This window comes from Abramis brama (genome assembly GCF_963993115.1).
Source record: "Abramis brama genome assembly, chromosome: 7".
NCBI classification, from domain to species: domain Eukaryota; kingdom Metazoa; phylum Chordata; class Actinopteri; order Cypriniformes; family Leuciscidae; genus Abramis; species Abramis brama.
This window is the reverse complement of record NC_139969.1, coordinates 36,330,540-36,357,825: the sequence shown is the minus strand read 5'-3', so window position 1 is coordinate 36,357,825 and position 27,286 is coordinate 36,330,540. Positions and strand designations below refer to the sequence as shown.

General features: G+C 38.0%; 1 protein-coding gene across 2 annotated transcripts; it reads right to left on the bottom strand.

The window, feature by feature from the left end:
• Positions 1-12,907: 12,907 nt before the first annotated feature.
• On the bottom strand, positions 12,908-27,044 carry LOC311086499 (uncharacterized protein). Of its 2 annotated transcripts, none has more exons than XM_084119412.1 (3): positions 26,942-27,044; positions 26,536-26,655; positions 12,908-14,991 (listed from the first exon to the last, which is right to left on the bottom strand). In XM_084119412.1, exons 2-3 carry the CDS (start codon positions 26,633-26,635, stop codon positions 13,589-13,591), a joined length of 1,503 nt encoding a protein of 500 aa, XP_083975538.1. In that variant the 5' UTR covers positions 26,636-26,655; positions 26,942-27,044; the 3' UTR covers positions 12,908-13,588. The 2 variants fall into 2 exon arrangements, with proteins under 2 accessions (XP_083975538.1, XP_083975539.1); XM_084119413.1 differs by lacking the exon at positions 12,908-14,991 and adding an exon at positions 15,693-18,204 and having other exon boundaries at positions 26,942-27,037.
• Positions 27,045-27,286: the final 242 nt, after the last annotated feature.

Genomic DNA, 27,286 nt, shown 5'->3' with positions numbered 1-27,286 from the left:
AGTAAGTACTTATTGAAATTAAGTTTCTACTCATTGAGTATGCGGTTTCGAACGCAGCCCTGGTATTAAGTTTTGGTCGATGGGATCACAAGTAGACGAGGCAGACACATTACCGTTTACACCTGGTGTTTTAATTAGTCTCTTTTGTCCACTTTCAACTTGACCTATTCAGATTTCTTCGAGGGGTCTAACAAACGTTAGTCATTTTCGCAAATTTGTGTGAACAGGGATCGTTTTGACAATGTTGTCATCTGTTTTTAGTACATCGTTGTCATGTAAACATACCTTAAGTGTATAATTGAAGAACTTACCTACTTTAATTAAACTGGTGTAATCGGCTCCATCTGTTTTAATCAACTTCTTCTTTCCTCCATATATGACTTTGAAGAGCATTGTGTTACTGAAGAGTGAAAAACTAATAGTTTTTGTTTGATTACCGTTTGATGCAGAAGCTACAGTTCATTCAGTAAGCTTTATTTATAGAACAGAAAAAGAAAAGCTAACGTTAGTTGAAATCCATTAAAACGTTTATATTAAAGGCGAATTCTGTGTTAACGACGGCCGTTCTCAAAATGCAAGTCAAGACTCAGGGCAGGAAACAGGTGCAGTGCAGGTGCAGTGCGAGCTACGCATCAATTTATTAAAATACATTTATGAAACTTTCGTGGCGAGATGATTAAAACTATATCAATTGGAAATGCTGGTTCGCCATACAAATAGACCGTCATTAATCATGAACCGATTAGATTAACTAATCCTTTGCAGCCCATTAAAAATGTTCAAATGAGTCTCTAATAATGCTGTTAATGGTCAGTCAGCAAAGTAACGTGTGTGCGTGTTTGTTTGTTTGCATGCATGTCATTGCATGATGAAGGGTATATGACACATACAGGCTTCCTGCTGTCTTTTTTAGGAGAATGCCTGTCTGTTGACAATGAGACTGAGTCTGAGGATGATGTAGAAGAGGTTGATGTTCCACATCAAGCTGTTGATGAGCAGATGGTCCCATTCAAGGGAAGAAACAGATTGAAGCAATATCTGCCATCAGATCCAAAAAAAATGGGGCTACAAGATACTCATCTTGGCTGGCTCTGATCCAGCCTATACCCAAGCAAAATAACTTCAAGCTTTTCTTCGACAACTGGTTTATGAGTGTCCCTCTTGTGCTTACACTGGCTCAGCAGGGAATTCACTGCACTGGTACTGTTTGTGGCAATAGACTACCAGGCGTCAATTTGATGTGAGAAGCTGAGCTGAAGAGAGCGGGATGTGGATCCTTTGAACAGAAGCTGTATACCTTCAAATCCTACACTGCTGAAGCCCTATGCAAAAGTGGAAAGAGCCTGGAAAATCCCTGTTCCACAATTGCTGGCGAGTATGAGGAAAAGAGAAGAAAAGGACCCGCTGCTCCAATTCCAGTCCCTGATGTGCGCCTGGATGCCACAGCCCACTGGATGATTATGGCTGAAAAGAAAGGGAGATACAAGGTACCAGGATGCACAGGTACACCAAAAACTAAGTGCTGGAAATGTGGTGTTCACCTCTGTTTTACATCCACCAGCAACTGCTTTCTAAGGTTTCACACAGAATAGAAAAGCATAGTGTGCTTTGTCAAAAAGAGAAACACTGATTCAAACAATAACCAATAAACAACACAAACACATACACAGTCTTTTGAATGTTGGTTTATTTGAAATGTAAGAAACATTTTTTTCCATGAGGTGTTGTAACTAGTAGTAGTTTGTTTATTTGATTGTCGATGTTTGTGATTGGTTGGAACCATTTTGTTATTGATGTTTGTCAAAATAAAACTTGTTCTAATGCATATATTGCTTGTTTTCCTTACTCCACTTATATAGAAAACCTTGGAGTTTCAGCACCTTCTTACCACATTGTTAATGTGAGGGTTAAATGAATAAATACATGCATGCAATACTGTCTTTTACTGGTGGTAACCGTTCAATGCATGTTGGTGTACCAAAAGAGAAGCCGTACTTTGAAGTAGATGCTGTCAGAGTGTTCTGCCTGTGGGATCAACCACATTTGATCAAGAATAAACGCAACAACTGGCGCAGCAGCGAGTTCATACTGGATGGTGATATATTTACAACAACAAACAGGACATCCGATTGTGTTGCCGTCTTACTAAGAAGCATGTGCATCTCCCACCGTTTGCTTCCATGAGAGTAAGGTTTGCTACTCAGGTCCTGAGCCACTCTGTTGCTGTGGGTATAAAGACCTTGGCACAGATAAAGCTGCTCACAGATCAGGTGCAGGGGAACTTGTATTGTATGGTTTATTGTATTTCTTTATTGTAACTGTATTTAATATGAAGTGTGTGTCTTCAGCTCGTGGTGGTAGCTGTGACAGTCCTGACTCTGTCCAGTTTGAGTGTGAATACCAGGCTGTGACAACAGGATTGATGTTTAACAACTCAGAGAAGACCAACTGTGAGCAAGAACTTGACACCTTTTTGCTGCTGTTCAGCACATACACCTCCCAGAAGAGTCCCCAGGTCAGCCTTGACACGGAGCAGATCTTAGCTGAACATTGCTATATCTCCCAGGATAGTCCCAGGATCTCTATCAATACTGAGAAGATTATGGACAAACACAGCTATGCTAGAGTGACTTCTGATTAAACAGGCACCGTATATGCAGATCCACCAGTAACTGCTAATGCGGTGCCAAAGCTGACTAGGTGGAGCAGCCAATGGACTATTCACTAGACAATCAGTTTGATTCCCACCAAATATCTTCGTTTAGTTCTGGAGATTATGGTAAGTGATCTTTGGTTCTTCTGAATTTTTTAAAAAAAATCTATATTTACACTACAATAACTTGTTTTAAAATCCATCAAGGAGAGCAGATGGACTGATTTGTGTTCATCCACTCGACTTGTGAGTCAGAGAGGTCAGGGAGAGTACTCAGACAAGACCAGCTTTCTACCTCTAGTAAAACTAAGAATCTCAGAATCCAGGGAGAAGACGACTTTGAGGTCTAGGCAACTCAGAATCAGAATTGGTTTATGCATTAACACAAGGAATTTCACTATGGTTAACAGACTATAAAATATATACAGACATGCCAAAAGCAACTGTAAAATGAGAGAAATGAACCGGTTGAAGAAGACCAGAAAGACGGTGTTAATAAGGAGTCAGTGATAACTGTAAAATATACAGAGAGGGAAAAAAATTAAGTGGAAGCATGTGTAAATAAGCCTGTACTTAATCTTAATTAATATTGTCATAATACATCTAATTTTATTTGTGACATATATATCATTAGGTACATTTTATGATTAATATTTGTATGTATTGTGTTTTTCCAGAACAGTGATGCTGTGCTGGAGTCTGATGTCAACATCCCTGAGGGTGTCCTACCAAAACATGTCCTGGACCTGCTGAGTGAGATGAGGCAACCAGTTTCAGCAGCAGCTGCCTTTGACCATGATGGAAGTGTACTGGTTACACAGCTGGGTATATGGCCAGTAAGGTTGTGGGGAAATTCGCAAACAGTGAAGATGGTCTCTGTAAGGAGTGTAAAATCTTGACCACAGATATCCCTGTTGATTCACAGTATGCATTCCACAAGGACAAACAGTACAATGAACTCAACTTAGGAGAGAAGGGCCTTAAAGTGCCCAGCATGGCACTGGTGGATTTAGTCAAAGCTCTGGAGTCTAACTTCCAAAAAAAGATCAGCTCAGTTATCCACATAGTTAGGCTGAGTAGGAAGCTATTTACCAGTAGTATGGGGATTGTGAGTGAGTGCAGGGGAGTAGTGTGTGACACGGAGAAGTGTAAAAAGTGTACTTATTTACATGGTTAGACTCTTTGTACAGATCAGAATCCATCACATCTTAAGCACCCAAAATCGGCGGATCTCACAGCCAAACCAGAAACGCAATAGAAAATTTCTCAAATTAAGCCATCAGTGAATTTTATGTACACCTACAGTAAATGTTATATTGTCTTTTAATATGTTTTATGTTATCAGTTGTGGAATCCAACCATAAAATACACATTTGAGGTAGTTTTTTGCCTACTTTGAGTATTTCCATTTTATTCAACTTTACACATTTACTCTTACTCCACTAGGTCTGAAATATATATTGTACGTTTTAATCCCCTTGATCATGCTACAAACTGTTATATATTTATTGTCCAACATTCCCAATTTTTCTAAGGCATGTCCTTTATGTTATTTCATACTTGAACATCAAAGAATTTCAAACCAAACTGACATGGTTTCTAGATAGAGCAAAGGTTTTGTGGGGAAAAAAAGTGAAAGACTTAAACATGAAGTCTGTCAAATAAACTGGAGAAAAAAGGATTTGATGATCACTAGTCTATTGAATGTACAATATTCTGTGTTGTCATAAATCAGGTTGGATTTCAGCTTTAATGTACTGTTTTTTTTTTTTTTTTTTTTAACAAAGCAGCTGATATTGCCATAGCGACAGCAAGAAGCTACTGGACTGCCGAGGCACTTTCACTCCAAAATGGCGGACACGTAGGGCTGCTGCTGGGCGCTGATGTTGCAATGGAACGTTCTATTGGCTTTCACTTCTTGTGATCTTTTCTCTCAAGCCCATGAGCCCATTCCAGAGTCATTCCTGGCTCCCTGAGCTGCCGGCACCTCCTGCTCACCTGCCTGTGACCTCCAGGACTCCAGGGTACCCGTCGCCCCTTCGGGCAGGGGGGAGTAATGTCAGGGTTATGTGTGTTATTCCTTTGACTCAGTTTTCCCCATGAGTTTCATTAATTAATCCGTCTTTGTGAGCGCTCTACCCTTACAACACGTGACAGAATATAGGACCAAAACTGAAATATGAACTCAGCGGAAGAGATTCTGTGTTCCATCTATTAAAATGTTTGAGCAACTGAATCGTACATGGATGAATTTATGCAATATAGCCATCTTTCAACCTGAATGGACCAACAATTAATGGACTTGTTATGGAGTGGTTTGGACCCACACATTTCCCCATGGATACCAGTGGGTAATTCTAGTTACAACATAGATAGGTACTTTGATTTGGTGCTCTGGACGTGTGGCTCTCCCCACATAGTTGGTATGTTCTCATTGCCAAGTCCCCCTGTCCCGAAATCAACATCAGGGTTCCACCACCCAGAGCACAGAAGGCGGTGTCCAAGTCCAACAGTGCAGACCTGATGTCAAAAGTAGCGGATCCTTCCTTCATGTCCATCCGGGTGGCTCTGAAGAAATTTTCCCCTCTCCGGTCCCCACATGCAGAGTCCACTCCAGCCCATGAGCCTGCTTCCGAGTCCGTTCCAGTGATTGAAATGAGTGAATTTAATTCATTAATCCCATTCACCTGTGCCTTGACAATCACCTCATTTGCTTCTTTGTTTGCCTTGTATATAAGCCCTCAGTTTCAGTCTGGTTCTTGTCTTGTATTGATGTTGTTTTGAAAAATGTTATGAAGCCTGTCTCCCTGTATTTCCCTTAAGTAAGTTGGATTTAAAGACTGTTCTCCTAGTTTGTTAGTCTTTGTGAGCACTCTACCCTTATAACACGTGACAACATACTGGAAAGAGTCTGGATGTGATGATCTCAAGGTAAGTAGTTTTCATGGTGTTATCTAAATTTTGTTCGATATTCAACCATATTTTGATAATGAAAAGTGGATAATTATTTGTGTTTGTGTTGAAGTCCGTGTATATATTAAATAATTGCATAAACATATATTTATATATAGTTATTTTTATATATATATATATATATATATATATATATATATATATATATATATATATGAAGAGCTCAGATGCAAAAGCTTCTAAGTGCCATCTGAAATTTTCTTCTAGAATGAATTTTTTTTATCAAACTTGTATATTTAAGTTCAGTAATTTCTCTTAAATGACAATTAATAGGTCATTTTCATTGCCATTTAAGTGAAATTACTGAACTTAAATATACGAGTTTGATAAATTATCATATACATATATCATATACAAATATACAAGCTTGATAAAAATGATCATTCTAGAAGAAAATTTCAGATGGCACTTAGAGGCTTTTGCATCTGAACTCTTCATATATATATATATATATATATATATATATATATATATATATATATTGGTTCGGAGCGTGTATCAAATAGGCAGGGCACGTCAGTTGATTTCAGCAAACAAGGCTTTGTTACGTCATTACTGTTTCGAAATGTTTCAAAACTGTGATGGTTGCCACAAGGAGGTGTTGATCTCAAAGTGAACCCATGAACCAGTGTCTATTATGGTTTTAACTGATTGCGGGACAGTTTTATTATGCATGTGAAGTGTTTGTACTGATCCATGATAAGTGCTCTCTTCAGGATGCCTCGTTAATCACCTGACGTGAAATCCTGCCAGATTTTACTATAAAACAAACAAGCCAAGGCCAGATGTTGTGGGTTATTGAGTTGGCAGAAAAAGTGGATGATTTGGCATTTTAATTATTGTAAAATGAGTGGAATAAAAAGACCAACGTCAATTGTTTGGGAACATTTTGAGAACTTAGCTGTTCTCTAGAAGCTGAATCCTGGAAATGGTATAGTGCCATATGAGACCCTCCTGTGGTCTCTTAATCATCAGTGAGCCCAGAGCCAGTGAGAGCAAGAAAAAGACCAAAAAGACCTGGAGGACCTAATCCGAGAGATGGAGGAGAGGGAAGAGGAGAGAGAGCGGAAAGCAGCTGAGAGAGAGAGGAGAAACGATGGAGAGAAATGGAGGACCGAAGAGAACAAGAGAGGAAAGACAAGAAACAGAAGCAAGAGAAAGAGAAGAGAGATGGTGCCGGGAAGCAAGTGAGAGAGAGAGGGAGACAACAGAAAGGGATGAAAGATTCCTTTCCGTCCTTGAAATTCTTGCAAAAAAATAAATTCTAAGACAAAAACATCTTGTGATCATTTACACATTTGGGTTTACGTAAAGAACAATCATATTTTAAAGTAGAATTAAATGTAAAAAAAAAAATATATATATATATACATATATACATACACACACACAGTACTGTGCAAAAATCATAGGCCGCCGCCACCACCACCAGCTTTATTTTAGCAATGCTTTAATGACCATCCAAACTTTCTCGTAGTAATGGCTTATTTTCTCGTACTTCTACGCATGCGCAAAGCAGTGGAGCAGAAGGGAGTGCCACGTTAGCGACATCCGCTGGTCAAAGCCATGTAAATGCATCACAGCAAACATGTAATTAATTAAAAACTTTCCTCCTCCATCCCTACCCTGGAAGACGCCTGCCAGATGACCAGCGTGTGTTCAACTACCTCTCCAGGGCTCGACGTGTAGTTGAGAATGTTTTTGGCATTCTCAGCCAGTGTTGGAGAGTCTACCAGCGCCGTCTGCAAGTGGCTCCAGAGACAGCCGACAGCATGGTGAAGGCAACATGAATCCTGCACAACTTCCTGCAAAGGGCCAATAGGAACCACGGTGCAGAGTCTGACAGTTCTGATGGTGGAGAGGGCAGTGAGCTGGGTGACATTAGAGGTCTTCGAGGGAACAGGGCATCAGCTGAGGCACTGAGGGTGTGGGACATATTCAGACGTTGTTTTAACTCGCCTGCGGGCCAAGTTCCATGGCAGGTTCCTCATGTGAACCGAGGTCTCCCTAAATTACATGACTCTGATTTATTTCTGAACACAGGCAAACAGTTGCATTAAATGGATTCACAATGATAAGCAAACTGTAGCGTGCTTTGTTAAATGCAGATTAAAGGCCCTTTGCCTAATAGTGTTAGCTTTCCATCCCAAATGTAGTCTAGCTTGCAAGCCTACTACAGCACAGGACTATACAACAAATAACTATCACACAACATACAGTCGTCAGTAGGGATGTAAACGGTTAATTGATTATCGATTAATTGTCGACAAGACTTTACTCGATTAAATTAAATTAATTGTCGGCTAATTGAACATTGCGAACGTGACACGAGATTCTCGCGGGCGGCGAGAGACCCGACACAAACCTGAGGCGGCAAAAAAGAAACCAAACATGAGGCGGTCAAAACGGAGTGTGGGAGCATTTCAAATTAATTAATGATGACAAAGACGCCCAATGTAAACTCTGCGGTACTATGATTAAGTACAACAGCTCTACGAGTTCACTAAGATACCACCTTCATAACTTGCATGCAGCCGTGTTGCAGGGAGGAAGTCTGTCGCCTTCACAACCTACAATCGCTGCAGTGGTGGGAAGGCGAGTATGTGACCTATATCTTCATTTGACTGTTCAAAAGCCTCGTTTACACTGCAGGTCTTGATGCCCAATTCTGATTTGTTACCTTTATGCGAGTTTTTTTTTTTTTTTTTTGACCGTCCGTTTACACGTTCTTTCAACTGTGACCCATATCCGATTCATGTGTTTACGCTCGCCATACTATCTGAAACATCGCGCATGCTTAAAGGGTTAAATTATCTTGCACAGATGGGCGGACGCGAAATATGGTTGATGCTAGATTTGCGATATATGCGAAGTTCGCCAAACATCACCATGATTTTGAGACGAAGGAGGACGAAAAGTGCCACCATTGCGAATATGCTTCAGTTATTGTGTGTGAGAGAGATCTCGGGACTGGTGGGAGCATACTGGCTTTAAATATTGGCTTTAACGAGGAGCAGTGGGTCCGAAATTTTGTTGTGTACAACAATATGTTGTGTCAACGTTTGTTCGCATTCCTCTCCTATGACGACACAACGTTTCGTCGGGCCATCCGTCCCTTTGCAGATGCGCGTCGGGGTTGCTCTCATCATTAAACCGCGGAGACGTTGCCTATTGCATCAGAAAATCCGATCTGCCTGTTTACATGACAGTCGCATTGGCACATATCCGATTTATTTCCACATATGAATGAGGCCTGAAACCGATCTCGATATATCCGAATGCATGCGTTTTTTTCCTGTTTACACTGTCATAGAACACATCGGATCTGTGTCACGTGAGCAAAAAATCGGAATTTGGTCACATTTCACTGACAGTGTAAACAAGGGACGCCCTCTAATTTTACTGTCAACTTCCTCAGGGATGATTTAAGTTGTGTTCAGTTCTATATTTTAAGTTTCCAGGTCTAGTAATCTTACTGTTACCTTTCTCAGACCAAGGGGGATTATAAGTGCTGCTGCTAATGTTTCAAGTTTTTCATACAAGTAGTTTACCAGATAGATTATTATATGTAGGCTTAATATAGTGTAGGCTAAGCCTACCCATATAGATTTTTAATTAAAATTTATTTTATGTTGCTTAATGTTTCACATGCAACAGGTAAGCCAGTGCACAATTATTTTTTATGTATTTTAATTTTCTGTGCATAATTTTTGTTAAACTACATAACTGCCATTATCTGTACCGTATCCCAACTGTTACAATAAAACATCAATTGAGCAATATAACATGCATTTTTATTCAGTAGCCTATAAGCAATATTTTGCTTTTTATGTTAAAGACACTTGATACCGTGAGAAATTTACATTCTCAGGAAAATAGCCGCTTATCAGTTAATCGTTAATCGATAGATAAGGTCAATCAATTAATGATTAATGAATTAATCGATCATTTGCATCCCTAGTCGTCAGCAATGCTACACCACACATTGTCTTTCAAATCGTTGTCCTTGTAGTTTTTGTTATTTTTGTCAAACAAAGCGGGATACGTCGAGACACAAGCAATCAGAAGATCCATCATTGTTGCCGTGACGTCACTTTTGTTTCCTTGTATGTGTTTGTTTGAAGCCTTTTCTGTCGCCGCAAAAGTAAAAAGAAATCGACATCGAAGCGGAAAAAAAATGCTGGTTTCAGTTGATGTTAATACCAATCCTGATAATATGTCATTTATGTTGCCAAACAGAAAGTATTTTTAATTAATAACACAGTTTGTATCTATGTCAGTAATGTTATGTCAATAATTGCATGGAATCTATATTTCACCTACCAGAGAAGAAAGCAAGCTGCCTTGGCTGCAAATCCTGATCACCCGTCAATCAGGAATTTATCAGATGCTTCAGCTGAGAAGAGGCGAAAGCAATGGCAGGAAAATCAAAGAAAACACAGGGCAGAAGTAAAATGTATAAGGGCAGTTCTGGATCTTACACCAGATTCATTTGAAGAGCCTCCTGAGGAAAATATTGAAAGACCCTCTCCTGCAGAACCCACTCAACATCTTCAGCCTCTGCCAGAACCACCATCTGCGTTTTCCACCCCAAAAGAGAATAAAGAAAAGCTGTCTAACAGGTGCAAAAGACTGAGAAAGCAAAATTTTAAATTGAGAAAACAGCTCTTCCAATTAAAAAACAATTAGCCCAAGCTCAAAAAAAAAAAATGTTAAAGTTAAGGAAGGATTTATAAAGGTCTAAGAAACAGAGCAGGGCGAAAATGGCCAGTAAGAGGAAAGGGAATTTGAAGGAAAAGTCAGCACGACGAGAGAAAAGGTCCATTCTTTTCTCAGCAGAGATGAGAACAGCCGACAGCTGTCTGGTAAGAAAGATACTGTAACTAAAAACTAAACTAAATTTCAGAGACGCATCCTCACCAAGACACTGAAAGAACTCCATGGAGAGTATAACTCAGAGGTGGCCAGAGAGGACTCCGTATCCTACAGACGGTTCTTACGTTTAAGGCCATTTCACATCACTGAGCCAAAAGCAAATGATCGGAACACGTGCTTGTATAGATCATGAGAATGTTAAACTTCTGGCCGAAAAACTCAAGCAATAAGGGTTGCTTAAAATGTCAAGCACTTCTGAACTAATAGCAGCCATCGTCTGTGACCCCCGCCAAAGAAACTGCATGTATTGTGTATGTGGCAAGTGCTGCTATAATGAGATTGAGGCTGATGTGCCTGAAGAACCTGTAAAGATTATGTGGCAACAGTGGGAAAGACAGAAGACTGTAGAAGGGGATAAGCCATTCACCAACATTGTGAAGAAGACAAACAATGGGACCTGGGATGATCTTTTGAAAGTCTTTAATAGTAAGCTTGACTCTCTAGCAAAACACCAGTATAATTGGCTCCACCAGGCAGAACAGTGTAGATGTCTAAAAGAGACCCTGTCTGAGGAAGAGGCTGTACTCCACATGGACTTTTCAGCAAACTATACCTACAAATTGGCCACTGAAGTGCAGGCATTTCATTTTGGTGGCAACCGAAGACAGGCTACCATTCACACAAGTGTAGCATACACATCTAAGAGTCATCAGTCCTATGTTACAATTTCAAATTCTTTGCGTCATGATGAGCGTGCTATCTGGGCTCAGCTCAAACCAGTACTGGAGAATTTTAGGGAACAAAATCCTTCAATCACCACACTGCACTGCATGAGTGATACAGAAGGCTTCTGCAGCGTGCAGTTTTAGGTGGTGAAAAAGATTTGTAGTGCTTCCACCCCTGGCTGGAACTTGTTTATTGCACTCCCTACAAATAACATGATGTTGTTGCTCATCTGAGACTTTGAATCCAGTACAGAAATCGCAATAATTTTTACCTGTTGAGCACAGTTCCTTTTCTCTCTGGGTTCAAAAAAGTGACATGGAACTTCTCAGAGAAAAGTCATGGCAAAGGGGCACCAGATGGAGTGGGTGGTGCTGCCAAGAGATGTGCTGATGACTTTGTACGAAAGGGAGGAGATATCCAGGACCCAAAAGATCTCTTCAATGTCCTTCAAGACAAATCATCAAGCATCAAATACTTTTGGATTGATGAGGCTGAGGTAAGCAGATATGACGAACTGTTCAAAATGAGTTGCCACTTGTGAAGGGCACTTTAAAAATCCACCATCGGGAGTTATCCTGATTCTGCTCCAGTATCAGTGCAGATCGACTTCCAAACCCTCCAAGAGGTCAGTGGAACAAATACAGAAACCTCTGTGACATTGGAACCTGATGATGACTTATCCGGCAAATGTGTGGTGGTCCTCCATGATGGCAAGCCCTTTGTTGGGCAGGTTTTGAGGACTGAAGGTGATGACTTAGAGATTAACTGCATGCATCAAAGTGGAGCTGGAAAGAATGCATTTGTGTGGCCTGAGACACCAGACAAACTATTTTACTTCACATCTGATGTTAAGGCAATAGTGTCTGAACCTGAGCCATTAACCCTGAGGAAGTCCAAACTCACTACAGCAGACTGGGAGAAATTTATCGAGTAGGCAGCTGTCTCTCTCTCGCTGTTATTTATGAAATGAGACAAATTTATTGTATTATCACCATTTTTTTCACAAATGTTGTGTGTTTGTTTGTTTGTCCTTCAAGTTCCAAGTTGTATATGAAATGAGGATATTATCACCAGTTTGTTTCAAAATTGTTAAGGTTTGTGTCTGTGTTTGTCTTTCAAGTTCCAAGTTCTCAATGAAATGAGAGACATTGATTATACAGTATTACCATCAGTTCAGTTCAGTTTTGCTCAGGAATTTAATGATACAGAATAATATTCAAAACATTGCAATAATGGAAACAATGACAATATTTTCTCCATTTTTGTCAAAATGTCATTCAGCATAACAAACCATGGTCATTCGGTATAACAGATATATTTATGTAAAAATTAAACAGTATACTTATTCTGAGCTGTACTTATTAAAATATGTAAAATAATATATGCTCCTACTAAATTTTATATTTTAATTGATTTTCACTTCCTTACAAAAACTTCATGCTGACAAATGGGTAAAACCTAATGGTTTAAAGGATATTGGCAAAGTATAAAGATTTAAAATGACAAATAATTAGTATTTGGGGGCTGCACTTTGATCTTTATGTCATCAAATGATAGTAATACTAAAAATGTCTGATAAGATTTTTTTGCATAAAAATATATTACACTGAATGATATTTTAGTGGGTGTCTTCTGTAAAATCACAGTAAAAATGTATGGTAGTAATTTTTTTTTGCTCAGAAAAATATAAAGTTTAACAGGACATATTCTAATGTATGTGAAAAAGACAAAATGTAAAGCTCTTTTACACTTATTTTTTTGATGCTTGAAACCCCCTTTTAGTCTTTGACTCACATGCATTTTAATATTTATTTATTGGTTAAAACACAATCACACAAATAATATTTATTATGGATCAGATTTAATAGTTTTTGATTGTAAAAGTTAATTACATCATCCAGAATAAAATCAAAGACATTTTTCAGCATTGCAAGACTTTTATTTGCATTATCCACTCACAAAACCCCAACTACCCACTGCAGTGATGCTGAGGCTTGTACTTTTGCATCACTGATGGTCATTTGGGCTCATATTTGGTATTAAACATGATATTACGTCCTATATTTTTCACTGCAATTGTATTTTAAAAAGGCAAAATCAGCCGTTATGACATCTTATATCGTCACACAAGAGAGTTATTATATACGCGTGAGGCTGTCTACACAGGACGGATCAAAGCAAATGTGCCAATGATTTGTCCTTCATGTAACAATAACTTACAATAACTCTTGTAAAAATACACCTTCATGTGAAAATAACTCTCAGGTGTGAGTTCTTATGTGTGGTCCTTAGTGTTTGAAACTCTTTTCACATTGAGGGGATGTGTTAGGCTTCTCTCCAGTGTGAATTCTTGCGTGACTCTTAAGGTGTCTTTATGAATTCCTTCTCACTCTGATGGCAAGTGGAAAGTCCATCTTCTGTGTGAGTTCTCATATGCCACGTCAGGTTTCCTTTATGTCTGAAACTCTGTCCACAATGAGGGCATATATACGGCTTCTCTCCGGTGTGAATTCTCATGTGTTCATTAAGGTGTCCTCTATGAATGAAGTGCTTTCCACACTGATGGCATGCAAATGGTTTGTCTACAGAGTTACTTGTTGTGCGACTCTCAAGGTTTCTTTCATTTTTAATAGTCTTCCCACTTTGTTGGCATGTGGAAAGTCCATCTTCAGTGTGATTTTTTTTAATGTGCCACGTCAGGCTTCCTTTATGTGTGAAACCCTGTCCACAATGAAGGCATATGAAAGGCTTCTCTCCAGTGTGAATTCTCAAGTGTTCTTTAAGGTGTCCTTTATGAATGAAACTCTTTCCACACTCAAGGCATGCATGCAGCTTGTCTACAGAGTGAATTTTTAGATGAACTTTCAAGTATCCTTTATAACTAAAATTCTTTCCACACTGGGGACACGTGTACGGTCTCTCTCCACTGTGAATTCTTAAATGATCATTAAGGTGTCCTTTATGAATGAAACCCTTTCCACACTGATGGCATGTATGTGGCTTCACTCCAGAGTGAATTTTTATGTGAACATTCAAGTATCCTTTATGATTGAAACTCTTTCCACACAGATGGCATGTGAACGGCTTTTCTCCAGTGTGAATTCTTAAATGATCATTAAGGTGTCCTCTATGAATGAAACTCTTACCACATTCATTGCATGTGTAAGGTTTCTTTTTAGTGTGGATTCTCATGTGACACTTAATTTCTTCTTGATGTGTGAAGCTTTTTCCACACAGAAGGCATGTTAGAGGGCACTCTTCAGTGTGAATTCTTGTGTGAACCTTAAGTATTCTTGCATTTGGGAACCTCTCCCCACACTGTTGGCATGTGGAAAGTTCTTCCTCTGTGTGAATATTCATGTGCCATGAGAGGCTTGCTTTATGTGTGAAACTCTTTCCGCACTGATGGCACGTGAAAGGCTTCTCTCCAGTGTGAATTCGTATGTGACCGTTAAGGTGTCCTTTATGAATAAATCTCTTTCCACACTGAGGGCATGAGAAAGGCTTCTCTCCAGTGTGAATTCTCATGTGAATATTAAGATGTCCTTTTTGTTTGAAACTCTTTCCACACTGATGGCATGTTAAATGCTTCTTTCTGGTCTGATTTTTTATGTGATCCCCAAGGTGTCCTTTTTGTGAAACGTTTTCAGACTGTAGGTTACTAAAAGGTTTTTCTTCCGTTATGAAACTTTCAGATGTCTGGAATTTCAGATTGTCTTCCACTTCATTCAGTTCTTGACTTTCCTCTTTCACTTCCATCAGACCTAGGATTAACATTTAATGGTTAAAAATCAGTTTAAGAAAGGTGAAACAAGAAATATCACCCCCCCCCCCCCCCCCCAAAAAAAATAGATGCATATTTAAAGATAAATTGGCAAAAGAAACAAATTGTTTGTTTTTTTTGTCATTCTGGAAAAATCTGCTAGAGTACTCATATGCAATTTAATATGTATTTTATATGTGTATACAGTAGGTATGTTCTGTATAATTTGTAGTAAATTTGTTATTTTACTGCTATTATGATTTTAAGCCAGTGGTTTACAATTTTTAGGTCAGGTACCACCTTCAACTAAATCCAAGTGCTCAAGTGCCACCAAGTCTATTTGAGCGCGATTAAAGGGTTAAATAGGGGTGGACGAAGTGAAGAAAATCTTATGCCAAAATATTTGAGTAATTCTATTTCAAGGTAACAATATAATACAGTTATTTGTTGCTTTAAATACGGTTGTTACGATACCAACATTTCAAATACCACTGAATTTTCAAAATTCAACAATTTCAATATCATAGAACAGAATAGCTTACTAAAGACAAGTAAACTAATAAAATAAGAACAAAGAAACAAATTACGAGTAATAGGACAAATAAACAATAGTACAAAGACATTAATTCAATAAACAGTGCTTTAAAATGATCAGATAGATCTATCAGAAATACTTAAAATGAAACACTGCATAGTCTTCACTGTATGAAATATACACTGATTTTTATTGAAGTTACAAAAGTCATTCAGTCAAGAGCACTGAGTGATTTACAGACACCAATAGCAACAGCTATGTTAGTCTGCCGTTCCTTAACGCACAGATCCAATATAATGACAAAGATCAGATTTTCTCACAACCGTTTATGTTCACTTAAGACAAAACAGTTTACGTGAACACTTTCTAAGGCGGGCATTTTGACATAACTGTGTGTGTATTTGACCATTTAAGCACAATAAGCAGCAAACAAGAACTCGATTCAGTACTCTTAAAAGCTGTGTGACCAGTGACTTTATATGAATGCTTCAGGTGTGTGCACATAAATCGTGTCAGTAATTACTGCCCGATAAGAAAAAGATGTAGCTGTCAAGTCAGTTTTATATAAGGCTTTATTTATACACTCACCAACCACTTTATTAGGTACACCTGTTCAACTGCTCGTTAACGCAAACGTCTAATCAGCCAATCACATGGCAGCAACAATGCATTTAGGCAAATAGAAATGAGCAAGTCAATCTGCTGAAGTTCAAACTGAGCATCAGAAAGTGGAAAAAAATTATTTAAGTGACTTTAAGCGTGGCATGGTTGTTGGTGCCAAACGGGCTGGTTTGAGTATTTCAGACACTGCAGATCTCCTGGGATTTTCAAGCACAACTATCTTTAGTGTTTAGTGAATAATCCAAAAAAGAGAAAATATCCTTTAAGCGGCAGTTCTGTGGGCAAAAATGCCTTGTTGATGTCCGAGCAGAATGGACAGACTGATTCAAGCTGATAAGCACTCGTTACAACCGAGGTTTGCAGAAGAGCATCTTTGAATACAAAAGTGCGGAAAATGCATCGTTACAAAGCTCAAATCCTCTCAGACTGGTTTATTGAACATGACAGTGAGTTCACTAAACTCAAACGGCCCCCAGAGTCACCAGATCTCAATCCAATAGAGCAGCTTTGGGAAGTGCTGGAATGGGAGATTCACATCATGGATGTGCAGCAGACAAATCTGCAGCAACTGCGTGACGTGATCATGACAATATGGACCACAATCTCTGAGGAATGTTTCCAGCACCTTGTTGAATCTGTGCCAAAGAATAAAGGCAGTTCTGAAGGCAAAGGGGGTCCAAGCCGGCAAGATCTACCTAATAAAGTGGTTGGGGAGTGTATATCGATAACAATGTACATTACTTCAAAGCAGCTTTACAGAAAATATTGCTGTAATGATAGCTTTAGTTGCAGGTCATAATTCATCATTTGGCAGTTCCATTTAAAGATTAATAAAAAAAATATGCCTTAATGTTTAACTTGATGGCCCCAGTAAGCAAGAAACAAAACCTTCATAAAGTAATAGTAGAGGAAAAAAACAACTTATGAGACCCATTATACGTAGTTCAGGGGTTCATGAACTGCTGATGTTTCATTAAGTAGTAATTTGAGCCATTTTCAGTGCATTAGCACCACCAAATGCTCTGACATTAAGCTTAAGGCTTCACTCTGGTGTGAGATCATGTGATTCTTAAGTAGTCCTTTGTGTTTGAAACTCTTTCCACATGGATGGCTTGATGCGGAAAGTCCACCTTCAGTGTGATTTTTTTTTAATGTGCAACGTCAGACTTCCTTTATGTGTGAAACTCTGTCCACAATGAGGGCATATATAAGGCTTCTCTCCAGTGTGAATTCTCATGTGTTCATTAAGGTGTCCTCTGTGAATGAAACTCTTTCCACACTGATGGCATGCAAACGGCTTGTCTACAGAGTGAATTCTTTGGTGAACTTTAAAGTATGCTTTATAGCTAAAACTCTTCCCACACTGAGGGCATGTATACGGCCGCTCTCCAGAGTGAAGTCTCAGGTGAACATTCAAGCATCCTTTATGACTGAAACTCTTCCCACACTGAGGGCACGTGAACGGCTTCTCTCCAGTGTGAATTCGTAGGTGTTCATTAAGGTGTCCTTTATGAATAAATTTCTTTCCACACTGAGGGCATGTGAACGGCTTCTCTCCAGTGTGACCTCTCACGTGAATATTAAAGTGTCCTTTATTGCTGAAACTCTTTCCACATTCTTGGCACAGGAAAGGATTCTCTCCAGAGTGAGTTTTCATGTGATGCTGAAGAGTTCGTTTACGAGCAAAGCTCTTTCCACACTTATAACATGAAAAATGCCCTGCAGTGTGGATTTTCATGTGACGCTTAAGGTTCTCTTTATTTGTGTATCTCTTTCCACACTGAAGGCAAGTAAAAGCTCTCTCTTCAGAGTGAATCCTCATGTGAACATTAAAATGGCCTTTATGTTTGAAACTCTTTCCACACTGATGGCATGTTAAAGGCTTCTTTCTGGTATGATTTGTAATTTGATCCCTAAGGTGTCCTTTTTGTGAGAAATTTTCAGACTGCGAGTTACTGAAACTCTTTTCTTCAGTTATGAAATGATCAGGTGTCTGAAAATCGAAGTTGTCGTCAAATTCATTCAGATCTTGATTTTCTTCTTTTACTTCCGTCAGGCCTACAATTAACATTCAATTGTTAAAAATTGATTCAAGAAAGGTGAAACAAGAAATACAAAAGATAGAAGCCCGATAACAAAATATATGAAGTAACTTGTGTTTCTTTTTATGTGATCTATAGTGTGCTAATAGCTCATTCAGACATTGTGCTAGCAGATTTGATAGTGTTTTTCAATCCTGGTCCTGGGGACCCACAACGGGGGCTTATGCATAACAAACTTTCGCATTCAGGTCATTTAACACACCTAATTCAGCTCATTAAGAGCTCCATGAAGTGAAAAGTGTGCAGAGCGTTGGGTCCCAAGGACCAGAACAGAAAACCACTGTGCTAGACTACTGACATTTGTTATGTCATTTTAGAATAGATGCATTTTAGTGTGTACACTATTAAAGACAGTTATTCATCAGTTTATGTGTTGATCACAGCTTATTGCGCTTGAACAGTTTAAAATTACTTGAATGTTTAAACTGATAAGGCTTTAAAATGAATACACAGGGTTTCGACAATAAGGACTGGCCGATGGTCCAGGGCCAGCATGAACAATGCTCGGGACAGTTGGGCAGAATTCTCACTGGCCCATTTTTGGCAAGTCATGCCAAAGTTTATCACTTGCACCTGTTTTTAAGGCCTGCCAATTTAAACATTTAAGCCATTTTAAACCATTCAAGTGGTTTAAAATAGGGTGCACACAGAAAGCCACCTCTCAGACAGAGCAAATACTGAATTGAGTTCTCTTTCACGTCTACTTGCACTTCATTTGTTATACAGACATTATCAGAATGCCCATCTCGGCGAGTATCAATTGGTTATGCCTTAAGTGAATGTTAAATAGTTGAGAAAGAAAACGTGTATAAGTATACTGGATCCATGCATAAGGTCTTAAAGTGACAGCAACCTTATACATCTACTGTTGTCTATGTCCTTAATGTTAACAATAAAAGAGAAAATCACTAATGCTGAGTAAATTTAGTAACTTTAATATAGTTAGTATCAACCCACTTTTTCAGCTGACTTGGTTTTTCCCAGAGTTTAAAAAAAGGTCTTTGTTAAAGCGTTATAAGCCGTGAACTAAGCCAACCAGCCACGAGGTGAATCACAACATTACAAACTTTTATTCAAAACAAAAAAGTATTTGAAAAGCGGACAAAAAGAAAAGGTACAAGACTTAAAGGCTTTAGTGAGGGAAAGAACTACAATCCCATGAAGCAATGAATGATCATAAAAAAAAAATAAAGGATGGAGAAATATGAAACTATTCATTTAGGGCTGCAACTAACGATTATTTTGATAATTGATTAATCTGTCAATTATATTTTTGATTAATTGGATTAAAAAAAATCTAAAAATTATTATACATTAAATACATCCAATTAATTTTATTTTAAACAATGTTGTCCCACATCCTGCCCAATGCTGTCCTCCAAACAATGTGTAGTATAAAGCCTATGAAAAGCAATACAGCGGATGAATCTATGCAGGCAATGCTGTACATTAGGGTTGCACGATATTGGAAGAAATTGACATAGCAGTATTTTTTTCCTGCGATATATATTGCGATATGAAAATTTCACTAGATGATTTGAATAGCCCTATTTGTAAAGAATGAATAATTCTAGAATGATTGGGGTGATTTTGTAGGCTAGTGCATCTGAACATACAACAAACAAATTACAAGCATAGATAAATACAGTAGAATAAAGACACAAAAGAAATTCAGGTAAATCTAACTGTATTCAAGTACAAACATAATCAAATGTGCCTTTAGTGCCAATAGTGACTTTACTGTTTCTGCTCTCAAAAATATGATTGATTGTGTTACATGTAGAATAAAAAAAAAAAAAAATTCTAACAAAAAAATATTTCAGCAAAATGTGTATTAGTCAGAATTATTGCACTTCTGCTCTACTGCGCTCCGTCTGTTTGACACGCATGCGCACACCGGCACTCGTTCATTAAAGATGAAAATGTAAATACTAGTGGGACTTTTCTAACATTTACAGACAAGGATATAACCATAAATTGTAAGTTATGCACTGAGGAAAACACGTTTCAGAGGCAGTAAACGGTCAAATAAATCTGTCAAAGCACGACAGGGCAAGATGTGGTAAACGCTTATGCTTTTGTTTGAAACGCTTATAAATATAGCCTAAAGCATTCTCATGTTTCCGAGAACTTGGATCAAGCATCTTTCCTGCAGCAGCTCACTCGGTGTCCTTCGCTATTTTATAGAAACGTGTTATTCACTACTGTAAAGCGACGTGACTGGCTGATGGTTTCAGAGCACACAGCGCACAGATGTGAATCAATAATCAAATTCATTGTTGATTAGGGCTGCACGATTAAAGGGATAGTTCACTTTGAAATTAAATTTTGGTATGTTTTAGCTTACCTCAAGGGCATCCAAGATATAGGTGTCTTTTTTTCCGCAGTAGTTTCAATTTTGATATTTTTAGGTCAAACCGTTCTTGTCTGTCAGTCATATAATGCAGGTCTATGGTCACTGTCTCAAAGAGCATGCACAGAGTCCAAATTAAAACAATTCCCCGTCGTCCAAATTAAACAATTCCCCATCGTAAGTACACATTGATGGCCTAAGACACGAAACGAGCGGTTTGTGTGAGCGAACGAACAGTATTTATATCGTTTTTACCTCTTATACACAGCCACGTCCAAGTGATCTGATCTGACGTGTACGCAGACTGGTGCATAGATAATACACTAGATGTCGCCTTGTCTATGGTAGTTCATTGGAACGAATGTCTTTAAGGCGACATCTAGTGTATATATCTATGCACCAGTCTGCGTACACGTCACACACCAGGATGCGCGCGCGCCCTCAGATCACTTGGACGTGGCTGTGTACAAGAGGTAAAAACGATATAAATACTGTTCGTTCGCTCACACAAACCGCTCGTTTCGTGTCTTAGGCCATCAATGTGTACTTACGATGGGGAATTGTTTAATTTGGACGACGGGGAATTGTTTTAATTTGGACTCTGTGCATGCTCTTTGAGACAGTGACCATAGACCTGCATTAAATGACTGACAGACAAGAACGGTTTGACCTAAAAACATCAAAATTGAAACTACTGCGGAAAAAAAGACACCTACATCTTGGATGCCCTTGAGGTAAGCTAAAACATACCAAAATTTAATTTCAAAGTGAACTATCCCTTTAAATCGCAAATTTTTGATTAAATTGTAGCAGGGCCACTGAAAATTTTGGCAGGGCAAGTAAAACTTTGAACCAACTGTTTTGTCTCTACATGCATATCGCACACACCTAGGGGTTAGTTCACCCAAAAACGTGTAACATGTTAAAAATCAAATTAACTGCAACTCAGTAAATGCACTGAGGAAACAAAGTAAACAGAGCCATTTATGTCTTAAGTGAACGTAAACAGTTGAGAGAAAAGGCACAAGTATATTGGATCTGTGCAGTGTGCAGTCTCTGTGTGAAGGCATCCAAAATTTACCTGCCGTCTTTATTAATGTTAATCAAACAACAAAAAAGAGAGAAAATCTCTCACTGCTCTTGACTGAATCACTTTTGTAAATTGAATAAGAATAAATGTATATTTAATTTACACAGTAAAGACTATGCATTGTTTTTTATACATTTGATTAATTTATACATTTTATACAGTTTTTCTAGTTCTTGAAAGGTTTAGAAAGTTTTATTATTAAACAGTGGTTTAATGAACAAATTGTGTCTTTTGTCTTTAAATTAATTCAATTACAATTAAACGTTTCGCAAGGATAAAAAAAAAAAGAAAAAAAAAAGATCTGCTAATCCGCACATTACTACAACATTAAAGGTTGACAATAGAGCCTAGACTTTTAGCCTAAATTCAGATGCTATTTATTTTTAGATATAATAATCAACACTCAACAACATTGGATGAAAACATGTAAACTGCAAATAAGGCAGTTTTTGCATTAACTTATGTTTTTACTCTAATTCGTTATTGAAATATAATAATTTACACAGTTGCTGTCATTTTCATGACAGATATTTTAAACATACATTAAATAATAAAGATATCATTAACAGGTTAAGTAAAATATAATATATAGGCTAATATAGTGCATTTATTTAGTGCAAGAGATAATTTCTCTAGGAACCAACAAGCTGTGGACACTGAACGACTTGACTTTCCTGAGGTAAATATAATGCAGGCATGTGATTGGCTAAGCATACCTGCCAACCTTGAAATTATTTTTTGCGTACCGACCGGGGGGGGGGGGGGGGGGGGGGCCGATTCAATGCTCTTGAATCGGGTCGACGACGACACACATGCATTATATTGCATTGCATAAAATGTGTGCTGGTCAACTAGTCTAAAATTAAGAAACCCATATAAAACTGTAAAAAAAAAACATTGTACAATTAAGATAGGCTACTTAATGTATTATTCCAATATCAGAATATGACAATGATTAGACAGGAGTCCAATAATAGCATAACGAATCACTTATTCTAAAAAGAATATCAAGTATACCGGTTAGACGAATCCGACATATAATCGAGGGCTGTGTTAACATCATTTAACGAATTTTAAAAACAAGGATGGATAATACAAAATGCTTTCTGGCATTTTCACAGAAAAAAACAAAAAACAAAAAAAAAACAAGCAAGAACAAAATTTAAACTTAGCCCGTCAAATTTTACAATTATCTTCTCTCTCTTTGTGCGCGCGTCCGTGTTTGTGAGAGAGCTCGCGCAGCACTGATACAACGGTACTTTTTAATCCATAACTAACGCGCTAGTTTTCATACAAAATAAATATGTAACATAATTAGGTACTTTAGCTATTATTAACACAATAACGTAACACATGAAGGCTACGTTTCTTAGCACTGAGAATTAATTAATAAACGCCTTTTTCTCCAGACTCGCGCTTATCCGTAATCCACAAATCACATCACTTTCATAATCACTAAGCCATAGCGATTTCAAGTTTATTAAGATTTATTGTTCAGCATTTCTTGAGCATTTTATTATTTGCATGGCTGAATGATGTCTTCCTCTTTTCTGAGTGACCATGAAGAACGGAGTATTTTAAGATAATACGCAATCCGTGTGATCATCGAATCCATAGGATTAGGTTAACTCAATACAATATTTAAACTTTCCACATCGAGCCCAGGCCGTTTACCTTCAGGAGTCAGATGTACCGTGACTACTGTATTGTCCTCGCTTATGAAATCAGTCAGACTGCGGGCCGCGGGAGTGGAAGGCGGATCGAGCGGGATTCTTTACTGGTATCGATTTTCAGTCTCTTTTTAATGATAGGCCTACGCATCTGTCAATCATCCCCGCATGCTATTTGGGGAATGAATCCAGCGCTATGATTGGTCGAACTCTTCTTCTTTTGCTGTAGCTTGATTTGAGGACAGCGCGTGCAGAGAGGCGTCACCAGGTTTTTGCGTAGTTTAGAGTGACAAATCGTAGCAGCGTACTTTGAAGTCAAAATGCGTATCCGCTACGCAAAATGCGTACAGGTTGGCAGGTCTGGCTAAGGACAAAAAAGCAGGAAAATATACCGAGACCCCGAACAGGGTATTTATTGATGTAAATAGACTTCTGTCCCTCACATTAAGCTATGAAATAGGCTTCAGATGAATTTGTCACCCAAACTGACGTGAAAAAAACACCCGGTGTGGCCCTGTAGCGCAGGGACGGCGATTGTGGTTCCGTCCCGGGTTACCATGGTGACGGCTGTGAGATTTTTTTTTTTACAGATCTGCATGATTCACGTAGGTCACATTTTCAGGTCGGAAAAATCCGGAAAAATCACATCCCTGATAATGCTATGTGACAAACTAAGCTGTTTTACTGACGTCTTTCCGCTGCTGATTGAGCGATTACACGAGTTGTGATGACTTTCAGTAAGTAGGCTATACCGTATCTTTCAACATACCTTCAGGTGTCCATTCATGTTTATTCTGGAACTGAGGAAGAGAATCGCGTTTACTCGCGCTCCCGCTTTAAATGAGCAAAGAGCGCCAAAACGGCATTTATTGTTTGAATTTCGTGATCAAATAGACAGAATTTTAAAGATTACACCTTGCTTATTATCGAAAGTAACAAAACACGGAGCTTGCTATTATATGGTGGTTAGGCTACAACGCTGTATTCGTTGTGTAGAGATAAGACATGAGGTCCGTGGAGCCAGGGCTGGGCCGGGGTAGCAGGGGGCGGGGCGTGTTCGGTACCCCACGAGAGTATCACGATACGTTTTTCGGTTTGGTTTGAATATCGCTACACCCCAAGTTATATTTCAGTTTTTTTTCTTTGCTCTTTCTTTATCACAGTTTACTTGTCTTCAGTAAGCTTGATAAGTTTTTTATGCTATTATTTAGTTTTTTTTTTATTATATTGAAAATGGTGATAAGAATTATGAAATTTCAATGGTTTCAAATTTTGATATAATAAAAACCTTATTTAAAGCAAAAATAACTATACTGTGATTTATATCGTTATCATGAAATAAATTTACTCATATTGTGACATACGATTTTGGTCATATCGCCCACCCCTAATTGCACAATTTCATTGTTTATAATAGGAGTTGCAGCTTTGTGTACCTCGCGTTGTAATCGACAGCTTCAGTGATTTTAATGGCAGTGATAAGGGATGTTAACGATGAATCGACGATCAAATTAATTGTCGATAATACATTTATTCGATAAAGCTTATCGATCGCCGATAAAGCAGGTTCATGCGCGCGCGTGCTGCTCAACCGCGCAACATGTAAAGCAGACACAAGGGAAAATTGAAGTGAGAGCGCCGGAGTTATGTTTGGGACCAACAGCTAGAGATACACCTTCATCATGACTATAGGTTTACTTGTAGCCTTCTGATCCGTCATACTGATACAACTGTCTAAACCTCGTTTAAACCTCTCAGCACTCGCGCACTCTCTCCTACTAGCAGCTTGTGAGTATTAAATTGCGCTTAAATGGTCAAATACACACAAACGTATGTACAAAATGATTAATGTCTTGATGAGTATGCACATAAACAGTGAACAGTTGAGAAAGTTGTGTAACAGTTTATTAGATCCGTGCAGCTCTTAAAGCAACACCAGCCTTAAAAATCCTGCTGCTGTCTCTGATTTTCTTTGTCTTTTGTTGTGTGATTAACATTAAATGACACTCAATGCTCTTGAATGACTAACTTTTGCAACCTTAATTTTAAGGATTAATCTGTATTTCATTTATTCAGGGAAGACCATCCAGTATTATTTTACATTTGATTTCTTAATAAATTTCTTTAATATTCTTACCTCAATACTACTGTTCGACCTACCTGGGAAACAAAACTTATTAACTTATTTCATTTGTATCTTTATTCTATTTTATTTATTTGTGCTACTGCTTGTAAATTGTTTATTTGTTCTTATTTTATTCTAAATAATTCTACATGATAAAAAAAAAAAAGGCTTCAAATAAATCCGTATCGATGATCATTTCGTCAGTTACTGCTTCCTGTGATCTACGATCGGCTCCAAAAATCCTGATTTTATACCATGGTAACAATATCGTCATAGCGCCCAGCCCTAGTGATAACCATATCAAACAGAAAAAACAATCTGATACTATATGTAAAATCAGTGCATTAAGATTTTGAGTGTAAGTGCAAAATAATAGATCTGCCACTCGACCTGTAATTTGTTACTTTGTTGTTCATTTTATAACTAACTTCTCAAATCAGTCACTCAATAACTTTTTAGATGTAAATGTAAAGATTTTTTAAGTATAAAATAGTTTCCTTCGTTGTATGATCTGTCCAGTGATATTTTTTTATATTGAATAAATGGGTAACGTTATTACAAACATTATCTTTTTTTTGTGTATTGTGTGCATGGATGGCTGTGTTCGTCCAACACCACCGAAGAACATTTTTGACCCAGGAAAAAAACATTATTTTAATATTACTGCCTTTATACATTGCACCACATTGAATTCAAATACCATAATCTGTAAAAAACAAGTCTATAGATGCATAGCAGTTATCAGCTAAGAAAATTGTAATTAGATATTATAAACGAAATGTTTTATATTAACTTCAATGTGCAGCACCTGAATGTGCTTTCTTTTCTTCTTTTTTTTTCAACTTTAAGAAAAACAAAAACATACCCGTCTGGTGGTTCGTTTTGCACAGTTTGAGAACCACTTATCAAGTCGCCAAATGCGGTGAAAAGATTAAAGCTTTGTTTTTTCTGTTGCTTGAATGCACAACAAGTCGCTTTAGATAAAAATCTCTCTCAAATGCACACATGTAATGTACGTTACTGTTCCTGACAAATCAATGGACACCAACCTAATAGTTCCTCGGATTCCTCTTCTTTCACTATGCATGGTTCTGAATCACCGATGTCCTGATTCTCCTCTTTAATAAACTCCATGTTTATCTTTGCCATGTAGATCTCAGTTGTTTCACCTGGAGTTCACGGAGGAATTTGATGAGAATTAACAGCAGAAAGGAAATTAAATCACAATGTCCCTCATGTGTGGATGCGTTTTGCACAGAAAATGTAGCGTAACACAATAAAAACACATTTTGGCGCCATTTACGAGAGACCAACTATTAGCAAACAAAGCAAGCATTGCCATATTACGTTGTTTACATTAATTTAGCTTTGGGGATAAAACATAATTAATACTATGTTTTTGGAATACATGTGCTAAAATCAATTTTCATTCTTGCTGAAAGTTGTACTACAGACCTTAAATCCTGACTGGCTCAAAACAACAACCTTTCCATCTGTCGAATAACAACAGGCGAGGAGGCAGCGCAGTCCCGGAAACGACGTAATGTCGTCAGAGCGTGTCAAAGAGGCAACATAAAAGTCCATTTAAAGTTCTTAAAATCACGAAATCTGTGGGACAATCCTCCCACAAACAAAAACGAGACAACTATCAAATATATATTTAAAAGCGTATTTTCCCCCAAAATATTTACATTTAAACTTAAAGACCCAGTGAAATCGAAAGTCAGTGTTTATTGTTAAATGTTAGACTGTATGTATTTATTTATTTCAGTGTTCCCGTTTTACAGCAGCCTTGGTTCC